At 39.3% G+C, this 18,918-nt stretch overlaps 1 protein-coding gene across 1 annotated transcript; it reads left to right on the forward strand.

Annotated features, from left to right (window-relative positions):
• Positions 1 to 6,869: 6,869 nt before the first annotated feature.
• adrb1 (adrenoceptor beta 1) lies at positions 6,870 to 9,397 on the forward strand. The gene has a single exon (XM_004080245.4). The coding sequence runs from the start codon at positions 7,536 to 7,538 to the stop codon at positions 8,724 to 8,726; it is 1,191 nt and encodes a 396-aa protein (XP_004080293.1). The 5' UTR covers positions 6,870 to 7,535; the 3' UTR covers positions 8,727 to 9,397.
• Positions 9,398 to 18,918: the final 9,521 nt, after the last annotated feature.

The raw sequence follows: 18,918 nt of genomic DNA on the forward strand, positions 1-18,918 counted from the left end.
TTTTCCTTTTTTGATTAAAAAAATCTATTTTCATGCAATCCTAAGGAGTGTTTTTGGTTAAAATATCTCCTGTTTCGGACATTTATACAAATAGATACTTGGTTTGCTTTGTGACTTTCTCAAATACAAAAGTAATCCATTTGAACATTTGACCCATTTTAATCCTTTTTGTTTTTTAAGCACATTTCAGCTTTTTATCCTTTTTCATTTTAATCTGTCATCATGAATAGAAATCTAAAATTTTAAGTGGATTTCTACTGAAGACACGTCATCAAATACGTTTGTTGAAATTTGACTTTTCCTTTTTTTCTTCTCTTTTTTTATTTCCCTCATGATTTCTATATTTTCTACGACAGAAATAAAATTGTATAAGTTATCAAACTCTATTATTATGATATTAAACAGGTAAAAGGCATTTTTTTCTATTTTCCATGTTTTTCTTCCACTGTCATCCAGCCAAAGTATAACATTTATCTTTATTTTATTATTTTATTATTATTTTATAATTTACTATTTACTTTGATATTTTTATTCTTCTCCATCAACTGTTATTAATTTGGGTCGAGTGGCTCAACCAGCAAGGATGGTAATATTCAAACTAACAAAGCAGCACAAATTACTTTGATTTCAACCAAAGATTTTAAAGAATAGGAGACTTATCTGCAGATTTTTATGGAACTAAGCTAAAAATATGATTTATCTGCTTTTGCTGACCTCATTAATGAATCTTTTTTTGAAATTTTTTTTTTGTTATGCCTCCATTTATGTCACATGTGATCCATTTCGGAAAATCTTTTTTCATTCATTTCTTACGTGTTTTTTTGCCCAAATAAAACACTTGTAAGATAAGTCTTTGGACTTTTCTTTGAGAACGCTAAGTCTTTACAAAACAAATTTACTTCAAGGTAATAATAAAAACGTGTTTAAAAAATCAAAAATTCAACAGAATTTGTGATATTTTTTGTGACATGCATAGCAGATTTAAGTTATATCGTCTCCATTTGACATTGGAAACATCAATATTAAAGCAATTTCTAAAAATTATTAAGGTAAATGTGAAAAAATATGCCACTTTAGATGCAAAAAAAACAACTAAATCTATAGGTTCATCATTGGGTGTCAGATAGAAACATGAGGATTTTAACAAAGTGCCTTTATTTTTTTTAAAAGGAAGCAAAAATAACAGTTGAGTGGGATTTCATGTAGAGATTTAAGGACTAAACTACAAATTAATTTTCTCTGCCTTCACTTGCGTCATTTTTTTTTTCATTCATTTATGAAGAATTTAATTTTATTTTGGACATGTATACTGTATTTTTATGTCTTCCATTCATGCCACATTTGACTCATAAGTTGTATCTATTTCAATTTTTTATTCTACAGAAAGCATCTCCTGACGGAAAGAAGGCCGTCAGTTTCTGTCCAACCACAGCAGAATGTCACGCATAACTTACTGAGTGATGTCGTAGAAGGTTGGAACCACTAATCAGTCTTTAAAGTCGTCCAGCGTTGAAGATGGCGGGATAAATGTTTTGTCTGAGTAATTACTTAACGGATTTGAGTGGGGAGCGTGTAACAAAGGAAGGACTGTTGTCGGCCCCTCTGTCCTCATCTGCTTCCTCCACAGCGGTTCCTGACAGCATCATTAACCCGGTGCGATTCCGGCTGCCGTCCATTTGGCTGGAGGTCATTCACACACTCGGGGAGAGAAAACCTCAATTAACTTAAAACACCACTGAGGAATATTATTAGATGTTAAGGGGAGGCGGCAGAGGAGATAAAATCGGAAGGGCCCCACACAAGTGGTGATGGATGCTCACCTCCTCTACGTCGATGCGTCCTAGAGTCAAAAGAAGCAAATCCCTGAAGTGAGCTGTGAGGATCTGGAGCCAGATTGACCAGATAAGAACTTCCGGGAGCACAAAGCTCATTTCAGCAGCACAATCACGGCTTTTGAACGCTTTCTCCAGGGCCTGAACCTTGTGCCTCTTGTGACGCTCATATGATCCCTGAAATCTGAACTTTAATCGTTCCTGATTAAATTGCTTATAAAAGTTTTTAAAAATGGAAATCTGCAGTGTTTTCTCTTTAGTGGGCAAAAAAAAAGCCAGATTTTTACTCCCTTCCTCTAAACCTAACAGCCTTTTTATGAGGTTTCACTGGCTTGTCTATAAACAGGAACTCTTCAAATGATGAGCTTTGACTCTGCTTGTGTTCACACGACGTCAAGCTACTGGGTCAAGCTGAACCACCTCTCCATGTCTCTGCTCCAATGCATGAAGACGCGTAGGAGCTGCTGTTGAGTGGTCAACAGCACCTTTGGATGAGTGGGCAGCTCCAAAAAAAAAAAAAAAAAAACCACGAGAAGCTGGAAAACAGCGAAAGGCTACAGCAGCTTTGTGAACATCTGCTAAAGAAAGGAATTTTCCTCTCAGATTTTCCCAAAAAATACGATTTTATTTTGCATATTTATGGTAAAACTGCTAAAAGCAAAAATTATTTTTGTCGAAATGGCGACCTAGCTACTTTCTAAGACTTCGGAGCTTACAAAATAAACTTAAAAAAGTGTGTGACAAGGTTTGAAGGTGAGGAACAGAGCTGTGCAATGCAGAACCTCACACCATTTAAAATACAACCGTACCCATAAAATATTAAGGATTGCAAAAATATATTTTAAAGAAATAATACAAATTGAAGCCGCAAGCAGCTACCCACCCACACCCTTGTGGCCCCCTTTTTATTCCCCCTTAGTTACTGAGCAGCTGCTACTCGCCCCTTTCTTCCCCTCTCCCCTGCCATACATTTTTTTAAATGACGGCTTTTCTGTTGGGTTTATCTCCATAGCAACCATTATAATTTTGGGTCGCCTGGGGGTGACAAACAGGTCTATGTCATTTTTAGCAAAATTAGCAAAAGTAATTTTTTGTGTTTCCTTGGCGACTGAGATTTTTTTGTTAACCGTGCAGACATTCCCAATATGTTCATATCGTGTGTCATATGGTTTCGTTCAGCTTGATCCAACGATTCACGTTTCTGGTAAAAAAAAAAAAAGGGGGGGGGGCGATAAAGGAGCACCATTCGAGATCTACAATTTCTAATTCCAACTTTTTCCCATTGATGCTTGGGGAGTTAGGAGGCGATAGATTGAAATCCCTAGAGGGAGTTTAAATTGGTAGTTAATACTAAAGGCCCTCGTACAATATCATAAGAAGATAGGAAAATACACCAAATGTGTACCTGTGTACCTATTTTTTTGATAGTTTCACCTGATTTAATGTCAACAATTCTTTGTCGTTGGGAACTAGGTGATGCATGCGAATATTGGTGAGTTTTTCAGTACGTGACGGGGTCACATAGAAAGTAGAAATGCAAAAACAATCCGGCCCTGGAATGCTGCCAGACACATATCTTATCCAAGGATGGCTGTGAATGAAATAATAGAGCTCAAAAGTGGAAGAACTTTTAAAATTTCTGTTGTTTGTTGTAGATTAAGTTTGTCTTCAAGGCAAAAAAAGTGAGTATCCTTTTACACTGTGAAGAGCATTGGAAATAAAATTGGAATAGGATGTTTTCCACTTCCATAAATAATCCAAGAATTATATCTTCAAGCATAAATCAATGCATAATTTAAGTTACGGTAATAAATGTCATGCAAATGTACAGTCCAACCATTTGTGTGAGGCCTATCCACATACATTTATGACTAATTTAAAGCTTTTCCGCTGAATAAATAACACACACCACAGACATTAAAAGGAGGGAGAAGAGTCAAAAAAGTTAAAAAGAATTAAGTGTTTTCAAACACTTTCCTTAAACTCTCAAGGGAGTTTATTGATGAGAAAACAAAGACCTTCTTGTGAGATCCAGATATCTGAGGTGGTCCCGGGTTTTTTCTGGTCTCTTAGACTGAGATTGGCTTTGTATCTGTTGTTTGGAAAGGTTTTGCCGATTTATGTAAAATCTTCTCTGCCTTTTGGACTTAAGTGCTCTTTAACTTTAGGCTGTCCTTCCTAGGAAACGGCTATGATTAGGCAAAAAAAAAAAAGATAAAAAAACCTTAAACCGACTCAAACTCTTCTAGTGCCACATTTACATTGGGTGACCGCTTCTAATGAAAAGACAATGTAAACGGGTGCGTTTCTGGCTTCCATGTCCAAAACTCGTGCGTTTTTAAGCTTTAAGGTCCCTTTTCACTCTGTACGTACAAAGCGGGTATAGGCGTTGAATTTGCTTCAATGGCAAGCTCTATTGGAGAGGATTAAAGTCTACTCTATTAAAGTTTTGGATACAAGAATTTTACGTTTGTCAGAACATGAAAAAAACCTCCTTGCAAGCATGTTTGCCTATATAAAATCCATTGTTGTCTGTGGAAAATTCAGTTTAACATCCTGCTTTGTACGACAAATCAACACTGCACCTTTACTGGAATTGTATAAAATATCATTTTTAAAACCAAATTCAGAACAGACGTTGAAAAGTTGTTTGAACTCGGAGCTGCTGGGGCTAAAAACAACAAAAAAATCTGCATACATCAGATGATTTACTTTAAAACCACCAACCATGCAACCGCTAATACAAGCATTCAGAACCTTTGACAGGTCATCTACAGGTTAAAACATGCGTTTACATAAGCTTTTCGTTGAAAGTGCTTGCCAAATGGGGTGTGAACGTACCCGGTAGCTTGATGAGTCGGGAAGAGTGATTGAAAAAAATGTATTCAGGCGTCCTAGCGTTCATGGGGGACAGGGGTTTCCAAGTACGTTCTCTGGGGGTTTGTTGATGGGAGCTCTGTGTTTGTTTGTTTTTTCCACAGATGCCATCACTTCCCATAAGATCACCTTCTTGTTGTTCTCCCTTTCACCTCTGGCATTGTATAAAATCACCTTAAGCTGGTTTGGGAGTTTCAAAGGAATTTTTTTGTAGGTCACTTGTTTGAACTGCTGACTTTAAAAAACAGTATATATGTATGCATTTGTCAAGGCTGCACTCACCTTTCTCCACCCTTACTGTTAAAATGCTGCACACTTGCACTGTTTTTGCAGAGATTTCCCTGAGATTTGGCCTTGTCCCTGAATGCACCTCAAGCATCCTTACCCAGCATATCCCACCCAGACCACTGACGTCGGCATTTTGCCTAAAACTCCTTAAGTTAGCAGTTTTTAAAACAATACGATATGACTCAAGGAGATGCTATAACAGACCCAGTTTCATGGACCTCTTTGCTCACTGAGTTCATTTGCACTCAGCCTTACTAGCAGCCTGTAAATCCCTCCTTACAGCATTCCTCGAGTAGTGCTTTTGTTGTGCAACTGGTCTGCATGAAGGTTTAGAGAAATTTTCTAAGGAATTGGCAGAAAAAGTTCTGGCTTAGATCTTTGCACAGTTCATATTTCTTCTTTACAAGAAAACATGTGGGAATCAAAATCTAACCCCCATACACTAAATTTTAAGGCTGTTTCTATGAATTTTAAATTTTTATTTTTTAATTAGCTCTTACAATTGAATGAGTACAGTTACAAAAACAAAAAGGTTTCCCCCATAGACAGGGTCTGCAACCTGAGACTCTGGAGCCTCAGGTTTTCCTCAACAGTGGCGGAAAAAGGGTTAATAACTTGAAGAAATAATAGGCTTCTGGTTCGGATAGTTTTAAAGATTTTGTCATAAAAGATCGAAATGGTGGTTGTTCATTTACAATCAGCGTGCAATAAATATAATAAAAAGTATTGTTGTTAACGTCAACTGTTTTTGACCATAAATAGCTGGAGAACCATTTCTATCATGTTTTTTATGTATTTATTTTCAGCTGATAAAACAAAACCTAAACAGCATAAACAGAAATTTAACAATGATTGACAATATTTAAAGTTTGTAAAAAGGGATTTGGATGAACATTAAAAGTCCCCTTTTTTTTCAGTTGGAAGGTTGTGAGTTCAAATCCAGGCCGAGTCATACCAAAGACTCTAAAAGTTTTTTTTGATTCTTTTTATTTATTACATTTTAATAAATAATTAATAATTAAAATAAATAATAATTTGATCTGAATTCAGTCTCTAAAGTTTATATTTATACAAACTGTATTTTTTGCATATTACAAAAGGTTGAGACTGAAAACAAACAGAGAAGGTTTTCAGGAAGAAAGTAAATATCAATGAATCTTATTTATTCCTTTATTTCTATTGCGTATATCACCCTTTTACAATTGTTTTAAAAACTTTTTTATATTTTCAATTTTTAATGTCTTTCTTGCAATTATTCCACATGTGAACTGGGGTTTTTTAGTCTTAAATAAAATGATATAGCTCTGTTTATGAATGTCATCTGTCAAACCTGACTAAATTAACCAACAAGCTTTCAACGTAAGACTATTTGTCTTAAGAGGACTGAGGACAGAGGACTGTGGACAGAGGACTGTGAACAGAGTCCTGCGTTTGCCGCTTCTCTTTGGACCAAAATAGGAAAATTCTAAAATGGTCCTCAGAAATATATTTTGGTGTTTATTATTGGAGCTGAATGAAGAATTTGAGAGTTTATGATTCCCAACCAACCATTCACTTGAGGTGAAACTAATCCAAAAGAACAAGGAAAGCCTCTAATTGGCCCCTGAGCTTAAGGGGTCTAACCCATGACTCCTGAATGTGGATTTAGATTGAAAGTACTTTTCCAGCAATGAGGTCACTTTAAATATGATAAAAATAAGCTTTCCCAGGTTTATTTTCTCAAAAACAACCAGTCTGTCTATCTTAGGGTCACTTGAGGGATGTTAAGACTGCTTCATGGTTGATGTCATGTTTCAGCTTCAGACGAGGGGTCACAGAGGTCATGAGGAGTGGTCCAGAAATAAATCCAGCTTCTTCTTTGGTGTTTAAACTTTAAACGCTTGCCGTTCAGTCAGTTCCCATCTGGAGCTCTTCATGTTCATTTGAACCACTCAGCCCGTGGACAAGGAGAAGAGAGGTTGTCGACAAGGAATCTGGGAATTCTGACTGCCAGTCAAACCCAGCGTAGCTTTATGGCTTCTGATAAGGTGGGAGTCGATCTCAAGGGAAGCATTTCTGGAGGTAAAAATATAAATGTGGAACAACAAATCTGGTTTGCCATGGAGGGTGATGAAAGCGGGAAAATCCCTCTGGATTTTCACTTTTGGCCTGGTGTTCCCACAGTGCTGGAATTTTTTTTTTCAGGAAACAGGGACAGTTTGTGTTAGTAAGTAACAAACATAAAGTGGTGCGTTTTAGGGTGTTTTATTTTCAGAAATATGATACAAAAAAGAGGCCGAAGTTGATGTTGCCTCCTCTGATCCACTGGGACCTTTGTTCCACTGGACTGCCTGATTGGTCGCACTGATTGATGATGTCACCCGTGTTTCAGTCCCCGCTGGGGGGGCATCAAGCGCAGAAGAAGAAAGCAGCTCCAGATGGAGTTTGCGCGCGCTGGGATTGGAGCTGCGTCTCTGTCGAGCGCAGCAGAAGGAAACGGCTGCTGCGCGCTGCCTGAATGAACTCACCCTGCTGTCAAACGCAGCGCAGCAACGCGCCATGGGGGACGGCGGCGCGTCCTCTCCAGTGACCCCCCACAACGGCACTGGAACCGAGGCGTCCAACGGGCAGGGCACCGTTCCAGCCGCGTCCGAGCAGTGGACAGCAGGCATGAGTCTGGTGATGGCTTTGATTGTGCTGTCCATTGTTTTTGGGAATATCCTGGTGATCTTGGCCATAGCCAGGACGCAGAGGCTGCAGACCCTCACCAATGTGTTCATCGTATCGCTGGCCAGTGCAGATCTCATCATGGGCTTACTTGTTGTGCCGTTTGGCGCTGTGCTCGAGGTGCGCGGCTTGTGGCTTTACGGCTCTTTTTTCTGTGAGATCTGGACCTCTGTGGATGTCCTCTGCGTCACCGCCAGCATAGAGACCCTGTGCGTAATCGCCATAGACAGGTACGTGGCCATCACTTCACCTTTCCGCTACCAAAGCTTGTTAACCAAAAGTCGGGCCAAAGCGGTGGTGTGTGTGGTGTGGGCCATCTCTGCGCTGGTCTCCTTCCTCCCCATCCTGATGCACTGGTCCCGCGACAGCATGGACACGGACTGCTACGAAAACCCCCAATGCTGCGACTTTGTCACCAACAGGGCATATGCCATCTCCTCCTCCGTTATCTCCTTCTACATTCCTCTCGTGGTGATGATTTTTGTTTACGCACGCGTGTACAGAGAAGCGAAAAAGCAGCTCAAAAAGATCGACAAGTGTGAGGGCAGGTTTCACAACACCCTGACAGGGCTGACCTCCAAGTGCAAGAAGAGACCTTCAAAGATCTTGGCGCTCAGGGAGCAAAAGGCGCTGAAAACTCTGGGAATCATCATGGGGACGTTCACTCTGTGCTGGCTGCCCTTCTTCATAGTCAACGTTGTGCGCGTATTTTGCGCAGAGCTTGTGGACAAGAACGTCTTCGTGTTCCTGAACTGGCTGGGTTACGTGAACTCTGCCTTTAACCCAATTATTTACTGCCGGAGTCCGGACTTCAGGAAGGCTTTTAAGAGGCTGCTGTGCTGCCCGAGGCAAGCCGATCGCAGGCTGCACATCAGCTCCTGCGACCTGACGCGCTGCTCCGGCGGGTTCGTGTCAGCGCTGGAGCCTGGCACGCTGGAGATGTGGTCCGACTGCGCCGTGTTGGACAGCAGCGACAGCATCCTGGTGGGGACGAAGCTGCCGCGATCTGAATCCCAGCTGTGAGGTGGATTAATGCACTCTTATGGGAAACTCAAAAACAAAACAGAAATAACTTGATGATCCTTCTTTCTCAAAAGCTGTGCGTAAAAGTCATCCTCCAAATTAGCTAGAATTTTTTTATTGCAATTTCCCATCTGAATCAATTCACAATGCCGACGGATAACGATTTATTTTATATAAATCTGCACTTTGACTAATTAAAACGCAAATCTTCCTTTCATGGAGGAAGAACGAACACCTAAGCAGAAAATGTTTCATCATAAATCCGTGGGATAACTTTCTTCTCTCCTCTCTGGAGAAGGGGAGAAAAAAAAATATTGCTCCACCTTAACGAAGTACAACAGTTCATCTGTAAATGGCGGCTGATGCGCACTTTTCATGAGCAAAAACCTTTTGTCCAAGTGTTCAATTCCTCTTACAATGTGTTTTACCTCACAGCAAAGACAAGTGCAATTTGTATGACATGTTGTTGTTTATATTAAACATGATGTAAAATAGCTCTGCATTTACTCTGTCTTTTTCAGCTGGGAAATGAAGGACAGGTGATTGTATATAATGAAGTGTTAAGCACTAAAGGGAGGAAACTGGGCCTCTCTGACTGTCTGTCTCTCTTATTTTAAATGCTGTTATGAGGTGGTGCTTCTGTGAAAATAAAAGATGGTTTCATTCTTAAATGTTGGAGCTTTTATTTCCTTCCAGGGAGCAATGACACTAAACTTCTCCACATATTTTTGAATATTTTCCTTTTTCATCAGCTACAAAGTAAGAATAGAAGAGGTATTTTATTTGAAATGTATATGGCATCAGGTGATGCTTTCAATGCGTGGATTAGGACTGCTGGATCAGGGTCAATCAATTAGCAAACAGCTTTTTCTTCTTTTCCTTTCGGCTTTTCCCTACAGGGATTCCCACAGCCAATCAGCTTTCTCCATCTAACCCTGTCTTCTGCACCCTCACCTTTAATACCAGCTACCTTTACGTCTTTGTTCACTGCATCCATAAACCTCCTCCTTGGTCTTCTTCTAGACCTCTTGCCTGGCAGCTCTAGACTCTTTCTGTCTCCTCTGGACATGCAAATCATCTCAGTCTAACTTTATCTCCAGGACTCCTGATGTACTCAGTCCTGATCCTATCCAAACAGCTGATTTACATATTTTACACTTTGGATTTAAAAGATTTTGATTATTTCTTAGCTCTACCTTGCTTTTTTCTTGTTGTTTCTGCTTCAGAATTGTCGATTTTTAAAAGAAAATTCTAAAGTTTTCAAGTTTGAGCCACTTTAAACAAAAAACAACTCTGTAAAAATCAATTATTATATAAAGATTTTTTTTATTTAGTTAAGGAGAATTTTAAAATTTAAATTGTAATTTAATCATGTAGTTTTTTAAATAGCCTAATTACTAACAAGGCTTTGGGGGGGGCATGTTCATTTTCTGCAAGAGGATATTTAATGTTAATTTTGCTGATTTTGTTCTATGCTTTTGTGCATACTTGTGAAATTTGTTCAGACTGTAAATTCTGGGATATTCTGCACACTACGTGCAAAAAGTGGGGGAAAATGCATCACTATCAGCAAGGTTTTAGGCGGAACTGAAAGATAATGAGTTAAAATCTTTGCATGAAATGAAAAAGAAAGGTTTAGTATTCTCTGCTTGTTTGCTCAAGTCTCCATCAAACGCAGCATTACATTTCAACCTCACACAGTTAACTTGAGCATTTTTTACATCGTTTGGAGGATTTTCCACAGCATTACAGACTCAAAAGCCAGGAATTTTAATGGACTAATTTGCGCTCCTGCAAACAAAGAAGTCATTTGGTAACAATGCTGCAGTTCCAGGTGGGTGAACTGGCGTGTTTTAAGGGGACGTGTGTTCCCTCTCAACTGCATTCCTGCTCAAACCTTCTTAAAGGGCAGCAGTCCCTTTGGTCCAGTTGTGGCTGCCACATTTCGAAGCGATTTCTGTGTTAGTTCTTCCTTCTGCTGTATTTAGACCGGCTCTGTGTGACCTGAATTTAGACATGATGAATAGCTAATTAGGTTTCATCTCATGGACTTGGGGAAGGTACTCGGGCTGATTCTGGGGTGTCAGTTCTCGATTAGTTCAGTGATTTTTGGCTGATCCATGTCGGATCTGATATTTTGCTGTCACGTGTCGTGTGTTTGATTAACCCTTGTGCTATCCTAGACACTTTAATGTTGGGAGTTGGGTCATCTAGACCCACTAGACAGTGCTCTGAACCTTTTTTCTTCAATGATTTGTGATCTTCACTGGTGTCCATGGATTACATGAAATCTTTCCACCTTTATCCACCTTTGTCATGGTAGGAAGAACACGTCAATGTAAGGGTGGGGTCATCTAAGATAGCACAAGGGTTAAGCTCCATAAAATTTCCTTTTAGTTGAATGTGTTTTGATTTTTTATTTTATTTTAAATCCTATTCATGAAAAGTCATCAAATATAATGACAGCTGGTGTTATGAAGTGGCTCTTTCGGGACAGGTTTGCAGTCATCTTTGAGGAATATTAATAAGCCATTAAGCTGAACGTCTTTAAGGCACATTAGCATGATGTGTTTTGGTTATGCTGCTGTCCCATAGGGCAGCAAGATGCAAATTTCACTTAAAGCAGAGAAACTGAATGGGACTGAGCTCAGCTGTTTTGGTTTAATGAACATCGCTGATCTATGATTGGCTGAAGTAATCAGGGTGAATCAGACCCAGCTCTTGGGAGAAATAACAACATCAGCGAGGCCTTCATCATTGGCAACAACCTGCTTTATCATTGAGCATTGTTTGTTTGGCAGGAGGTTTGCGTTGGGGCAGATTGGCACTGAGCTCACAGATGGAGAAGCTAATCAGCATCTTCAATAATAATTGTTTCAAACTACATGTATATCAGTAGACATTTTGTCTGCTCCCAGGCAAAGTAAACAGATTGATATCAATGCAACCTCTGCATGCATAAACAGAGGTTTGAGAGCATACATTTGTGTATTGTTGGGAACAAAATGACTGTAGCGGTCTCACTTCAGCCAGATGGGGTGAGCATCGAAAACTGTTGTGCAGAACATGAGAACGTGGTTACAAAGGAATGGGAGTGGGCAGCAGCAATTTATGTAACACATGATGGGTCAAAAAGGGGTAAAACCTGCTTTTCATAACCTAATTTGATGATACAAAGCAGTTTTTTTTATTCTGGTCATGCTTTTCATCCCATCCAACCGTTTCCTAGATCTGCTTAAGTTCTTCTAGAGTCATGGGGTTGCTGGAGCCTATCCCAGCCACCAAGAGGCAAAGGAAGGAGGCACCCAGGATGGGTTTCCAGACAAAATCAACATGCAGTTGTCAAAGAAAAAACCCAAAACACATTATTGTTATTAGCATTATGAATTGATGTTTAGTACTTTGATTCAACATTGATCCAAAAGACCAGCACAGTAATTTTGACTTTTAGTAAACGTGTTTACTGCAGTTAAATCTTAAATGAGTCAAATTTGATCAAACTTAAGGCCATGTCACACAGCCACTGTGCACATTTTCTGTGTTTTCCACATATGAAATTTAGGTTTTTCGTGATTCATGCGTGATAAAACTCATAAGTGTTTCTTGCATTCGTCATATGTCGCTGTGCGCAGATGTCCGTCAAGGGTTTTGGCCGACGGGTTATTACTCGAATTCGGTTTTGAGCTGTTTACACAGTTTACACGTATTTTAAATAGTTTGTGCACAATTATTATTATGTAAATCTTGGTGCGTGATTTATACAAGATGCTTACGTGGGACTTTCCACAGCCGTACGTCTAACGGACTTTTCACGCATGTACCACCTATGTATAACTTTTATATGGCATATGCAGCCCACATATCGCGTTAAAATGATGCATTTGACTCACAAATTTATAATAAATAGCATATAAACAGCGCAATATTCACACACGGTTCATGTACGTTGACTTACGTGTTCTTTGTGTGGTTTATTTATACTTCTTCCGTGGTTTTAACGTGTTTCATTCGTGATTACATCTGTGAAAATTTCACATAAAGAACAACTTTTCTCACATACTTTTTTTTTACCATTGGTCATACATGAATATTCATGTATGACCAATGGTAAAAAAAATTGTCAGAAATTGATCATACGTGAATATGCGTAAAATGTACGTAGTGAAAAATACAAAAGAATTCCGATATTTTTAATAAAACCTCTTAGACACATGTATATTGGACATAATGGACACTCAAGAAACTACAATGGAGATATCATGGGAAATGTAGTTTTCACCAAAACCCCCTGAATTTACATAGTTTAATTGTTTAACTGGCTTTTAAGTAAAAATGAAAAATGATCTAGATTGTCGTATTTCGAAATATATTTCAAACAAACTGCTCTATTTTAATGTTTGTAACCCTTGTGCTATCCAAGGCACTGTAACATTGGGAATTGGGTCATCTAGACCCACTAGACAGTGCTCTGAACCTTTTCTCTTCAATGATTTGTGATCTTCACTGGTGTCCATGGATTACATGAAATCTTCCCACCTTTATCCACCTTTGTCATGGTAGGGAGAACACGTCAATGTAAGGGTGGGGTCATCTAAGATAGCACGAGGGTTAGATGAAAACACAGACACTTAAAGCCAAATTTTGAAATGTACAAGCATTTGTTTGCTTGTAGTTTTTTTATTTTGTTGTACAATTAGACAATTTCATTCAGAACGTTTTTGAGACGCTTTGCTCCTTGTTTTTGTGAGTCGTCGTTTCAGTTTAGTTACTACAAATCTGCTAGAGATAAACTTTAGGCTTTCAATTTGCATTTTCTCCAGCATTTTTATTGAACTCTTGCTGCACCCCACTATAAAACAATATGAAACATGACTGTGGCACAAAAATCTTTTTAAAAATCAGTCCTTTAATTTGAAACTTTCCAGCAGATTTGTTAGATTCCCTCCAGCAACAAGTTTCATCCAATCATTATGCAGACTCCGCCCCACTCCAGGTCTTCGCATGTCATCCCTGCCAAACACCTCCTGCTGCTGCCATCTGCACTTGATTTAAGACCACCAAAAACATCAAAATCCTGACAGAGACTTGCAGGAAAGACGACAAGGGTGATGGCTTCATCAGAAAAACGACTTCATTTGTCATTTGCTGCAGAGAAAGTTGCTACAAGAACCCCAGAAGGAAGGAAATCTTGGATATGAGCACCTGGAGATAATTACTGCTGATTGTAATCACAATAATCTTATCAGACCCCAGCAGAGATGCTGGAACTGTACTTCTTCTTGCATCAATGTGGAATGATCACATCAAACAAACTAATCAAACATAAAAAAGACAAAATTGCGGGATAGGATAGAAATAGAAACACCAATTAATGAAAGTAAAAATAGGACAAAATTGGAAGTGGGAAAACAATCTCCTTCATGCAAGCATCAAAACCTTCCGCTGCTGTTTTTATTGATGAGCTGAAATTCCCCAGTGATTTTTCCACTCTAAGTCATGCTGCGAGTGTCAGAGCGTGGTGCCAAAACTAGGTGCTGCACCTCATGTCCATCTGCTTGTATTCCCATGTGAACTTGGCTCTGTGCGACCTCCATCTGCTGCGCTTTGGCTCTCCACCACCGTAGGTTAAATAAAAGTTTGCTTTTTAGGCATATTTGGGTTACGTAATGTGGACGAAATGACTTTGCATAGAAAAAGGCACTTTTGCAGTTTGTAAGAAAATACAGCAAATTTTGTAGCTTTCCTGCAAAATAATGTTAAATAAGCTATGGTGTCACTCAGCTGACTTGACACAAATATTATTTCATAAAGTTGAGTGAAATTAGCCCGCTCTTTGCAGCTTCAACAGTTTCAACTCTCCTAGAAGGGCTTTTTGAAAGGTTCCAAATTGTTTCTGGAAATGTGTGACCACCCCTCTGGTGGTGGAGTTAGATGCTAATGTTGGACAAGGAGATTTATCTCGCAAGTTTAATCTCTAATTCATCTAAATAATCCCAAAGGTCTTCTGTCAGGTACAAGTCAGAGCGGTTAAGTTCTTCGACTTCATGTCTTTGGAAAGCTTTGGTGCAATTTCAAGCAGGAAGACCTAACTTCCAGGTATGCTGGGTTTTTGTTTTGGTCACTCTGCACGCCATTATCAATGAGGCCGTCACATTGAATCACCCATTTTTTCTTCTCAGCCAATCACAATCCTACAAATTGATCCAAAATCTCTTGGTTTTTAGAATGTTTAATTAAAAAAAAACAATCCCACACTGTGATCCTCCCTGCACTAAACTATATATACTTAGCACAAAGCGGTCAAAAGTATTGTTCTCTTGGTAAACCATAGACCCAAACTGGTCCAAGGGACTACCAGATGTATTCATAGAGAAAGAATCAGGATTCTTTCTCTATGAATACATCTCCTAATAGTGAATTGGTTCCAATGTGAGATTTTTCTTTTTTACATAAACACACGAAATTAATTTTCTTGATAAATTGTAAGTTTAAATGAGGGAATATGAGGTAAAACGGGCGGCAGTGGCTCAGTCGTCCAATGATCGAAAGGTCGATCCCTGCTCCCCCCCAGTCAACCGTTGTTGTGTCCTTGGGCAAGACCCTTCACCCTCCCCGCCTCCAGTGCGGCTCAACTGGTGTGTGAATGAGTATGAATGTCCTTGTGATGCCTTAGGCGCCAACTGGCAGCCACGCCTCTGTCAGTCTGCCCTGGGGCAGCTTTGGCTACATCAGTAGTTTACCATCACCAAGAATGAACAAGTGAATGAATAACGGACAAGCACCAACAAATCCAATCTATTAAAACAAAAAGTGCACTTCATTAAAACTTAAACACCTCATACTGTGTGAAAGGATCATTTAAGATACTAAAAGTTTTAAATCCAAATGATTTGAGGGCAGGACTGTCGGCACTTTGGCCTGCATCGTATTTTCAACGTCACAAATAACACTCGGCATTTTTTTTTGTCTGCTCTTGATTCACAGTGATTTGAACACAGAAATACTCAGAAATGCAAAAAAAAAAAAAACGTCTTTATATATGTTCTCCATCATCAGAAAAATGCAACAAGAACATGTTAAAAACACCACTTTCATAAGAATGGGTCTTTAAGGCTCTAACGTTTCCATCTTCAGAGGTACAGGAGACATTATCCAGACGCTTGCATACCTCTCCCCTTTTAACCTGCCGGGTGGGCTCAGCTAAATCTCCAGTTGACAACTCTGCGTGATATCAGGCACGAATAAAACAAGAGTTTCATTTATGGCTACCCCGCTTTCCAAACACCTGCACCTCTTCTTTATCAATTACAAACCTGAAAGGGACAAAGGTTTTTGGGTCAGCGAAGGCGCCACCCTCCAGTTGGATATAAACGGATGTGAATCTCCATGTGAGGCGACGGAGCAGAGAGTGGCAGGCAATCAAAGCGTCACCGAGAGGCTCCACACACAGAGAAACCGAATTTTCTGTTGGGACAGAGCAGATGGTTTCATGAATGCACCCAATTAACAGGCCTATTTCTGAGCACAGTTACGTAACATTAACATTTGCAGAAGCTATAACCTTTATTATGAGGTCTCATTCATATACAGATTTCTCTTTTTGGTAAACTAGTTCAAGGGACCGAACAAAGCTGGTATCTTTTCACCTCAAAGGGCTGCTTCCATGGATGCCGCCTCGTCTGCAGGGAGACGGTCAGAGCTTTATGAATTCAAGGGTCATCGAAGCTGAGAGGCTATATTTAACTCAGAGATAGCCCCTGTTAGGAAGCGCTGGCCTAAATCGGGTGTTTGAGCCGCGGAAACTACTCATCCAAACAAGAATTCACCTACCTTTTTTGTCCCCTTTTTTTAATTAATTAAAAAATGACAGGTGGGATCAGCTGGTTTGTAGGTGTTTGAAATGTCTGAACAGATTTCTACGTGGGAAAGAATGACAAACTCGACCATAACTGCTTTTGTTAGCCAGACGTTTTATGCAATAGAAGGAACACCATTTTGTTTTCAGCTGATGATTAAAGACAAAACAACATTTCTTTGTTCTTTTTGTGCGATAAAACAGTTAAAAGCGTAAATATTTGAAGGTGCATATCATTTTGTTTCAAAGAAGTTAAAACATTTTAGCACATAATGTCAGACACGAAGCATATCTGTCTCATAATTCAAAATAAAAGTCTATACCGAAAACGCTTTTCATTTTCACAATAAAGCTGTGTTTATTGACTCAAAAATAACATGAAAAATCAATCCGCCAAACGATTTTTACTTTCTCTTCTTCAACACCGGTCATTCTGTCACTTCATTAAAATGATAAAGAAAATGAATTGACATTTCATTTTCCAAAAGTTCTTTAGTAAATGTGTAGCTAAATTCAACTAGAAATATGTAATTTGACAATTAAAAGAGATTGACTGAAATGCTTTTTCATTTTCACAATGTATTTTGAATTATGAGACAGATATGCTTCCAGGAGACACTACTAACAGAAAACAAGCCTTGTGCTACAGTATTTTGTAACCTTTGTGCTATCCAAGGCACTTTAACATTGGGAGTTGGGTCATCTAGACCCACTAGACAGTGGTGTGATCTTCACTGGTGTCCATGGATTACATGAAATCTTTCCACCTTTGTCATGGTAGGGAGAACACGTCAAAGTATGGGTGGGGTCATCTAAGATAGCACAAGGGTTAAAAGTGGGATTTTTGACAACGTACCGTTAGTTGGAGCTTTTTGTTTTTGTTTTTTGGGAGGTCATAGGTCAGCTTTAAGCGGCTCAAACAAACACATTCCTTTTGAAAATGGTCTGGGAATGAAAATGAGAGGTAAAGCAGCTAAAGAGAGAAAAACTTCAGAAGGCCTGGAGCACTATTATTCAACTCTTAGCAGCCTGGGAACACTTCTTGATCTGGATGAATCCACAAAACTCCATTTTAAAACAAAAAATCATAAAATACTGACTTGTTGCAGCCTTTTGTTGTATTATTTTGTCCCGTTGCAGTCTTGGACTGACATGAAACATAATGTTTTAACAATTCTACTTTACTAATGTGCCTTTGAACAAAAATTCCACCTAGCCACATACTCAAGAACTTAAAATTTGCACGCATCAAGTACGGTACCTAAATGCGTCAGACTGGTGACCTGTCCAGGGTGAACCCTGCCTTCACCCAGCAGTAGCCAGGACAGGCTCTGGCAACCCCAAAAGGAAAATAGCGGGTGTGGAAAAGGGATGGGTGGGATTCATTTTGGGGCATAGTTATTGACCCCCCTAAAAATGATGACATCACAGCACGCGAAATGGCTAAAAAACGAATCTCTTACGCGGTTCAAAAAGTACTTTTCAAAATCCACCCACGAAACAAAAACACACGTGTTAGAAATATCCAATGAAAGTGTTAAAATTATTATGGGATGGCCACAGGCTAGGCAGAGATGTGGCAAAGTGAGAACTTTGGCGATTTTCACATTTTCTCACAATATGAGAAAAAATGCTTTTTTTTGGGATCTTTCCAAAATTTAACACACACGTCACCAGGTTAACTCGACAGCAGAAGTTTGTTGACCTTTGACCTCAGGAAGAAGCAGTCATCGTGAATTTGAATTGGGAAGCTAGTAATTGTGCCAGTAATTGTGAAAAACCGTTGGAGTGAAAGTTTGCGTCGGCATGGCGAGCTCGCAGAAGTAGTGTTCATCTATTGCTGGTACATTTTTTACTGCAACATTGTGAAAATTGAAGGTTGGATCAAGCTGAGCGAACAGATACGAACTATGATAAAAACATATTAGGAATGTGGGTGTAGTGAACAAGAAGACCTCAGTTGCCAAGGAAATCCCCAATTTTTTTTTTTTGCAGAATCATCTAAAAATTACATAGACATATTTGTTACCCCCTGGCGACAAAAAATAAATAAAATGGTTGCCATGGTGATAAAACAAAAAGAAAAGTAATGCTGGGTTGTTGCAAAGGTTGCATTTCTGCAAAATGAAACATTAAAAACATCTGAATTTTTTCTCATTTTAAAAAGAAAGAAGAAAGTTAAACTATTAAATAATGCAGCTCGGATCAGGGTGACAGGGGGAGAGGGTAAAGGGTCTGTAGCAGCCACTCGGCCAGTGAGGGTCCAAAAGAGGGCAGCTTGGGCGTGGGACGCCTGTGGACCATACAACGCCGCTCGCGGCTTTCATTTTTTCGTTT

Source organism: Oryzias latipes, chromosome 19, assembly GCF_002234675.1.
Source record: "Oryzias latipes chromosome 19, ASM223467v1".
NCBI lineage: Eukaryota > Metazoa > Chordata > Actinopteri > Beloniformes > Adrianichthyidae > Oryzias > Oryzias latipes.

Bases quoted from the DNA above. Each gene is read 5' to 3' on its own strand.
- adrb1 (XM_004080245.4), top strand. From the start codon at position 7,536: ATGGGGGACGGCGGCGCGTCCTCTCCAGTGACCCCCCACAACGGCACT.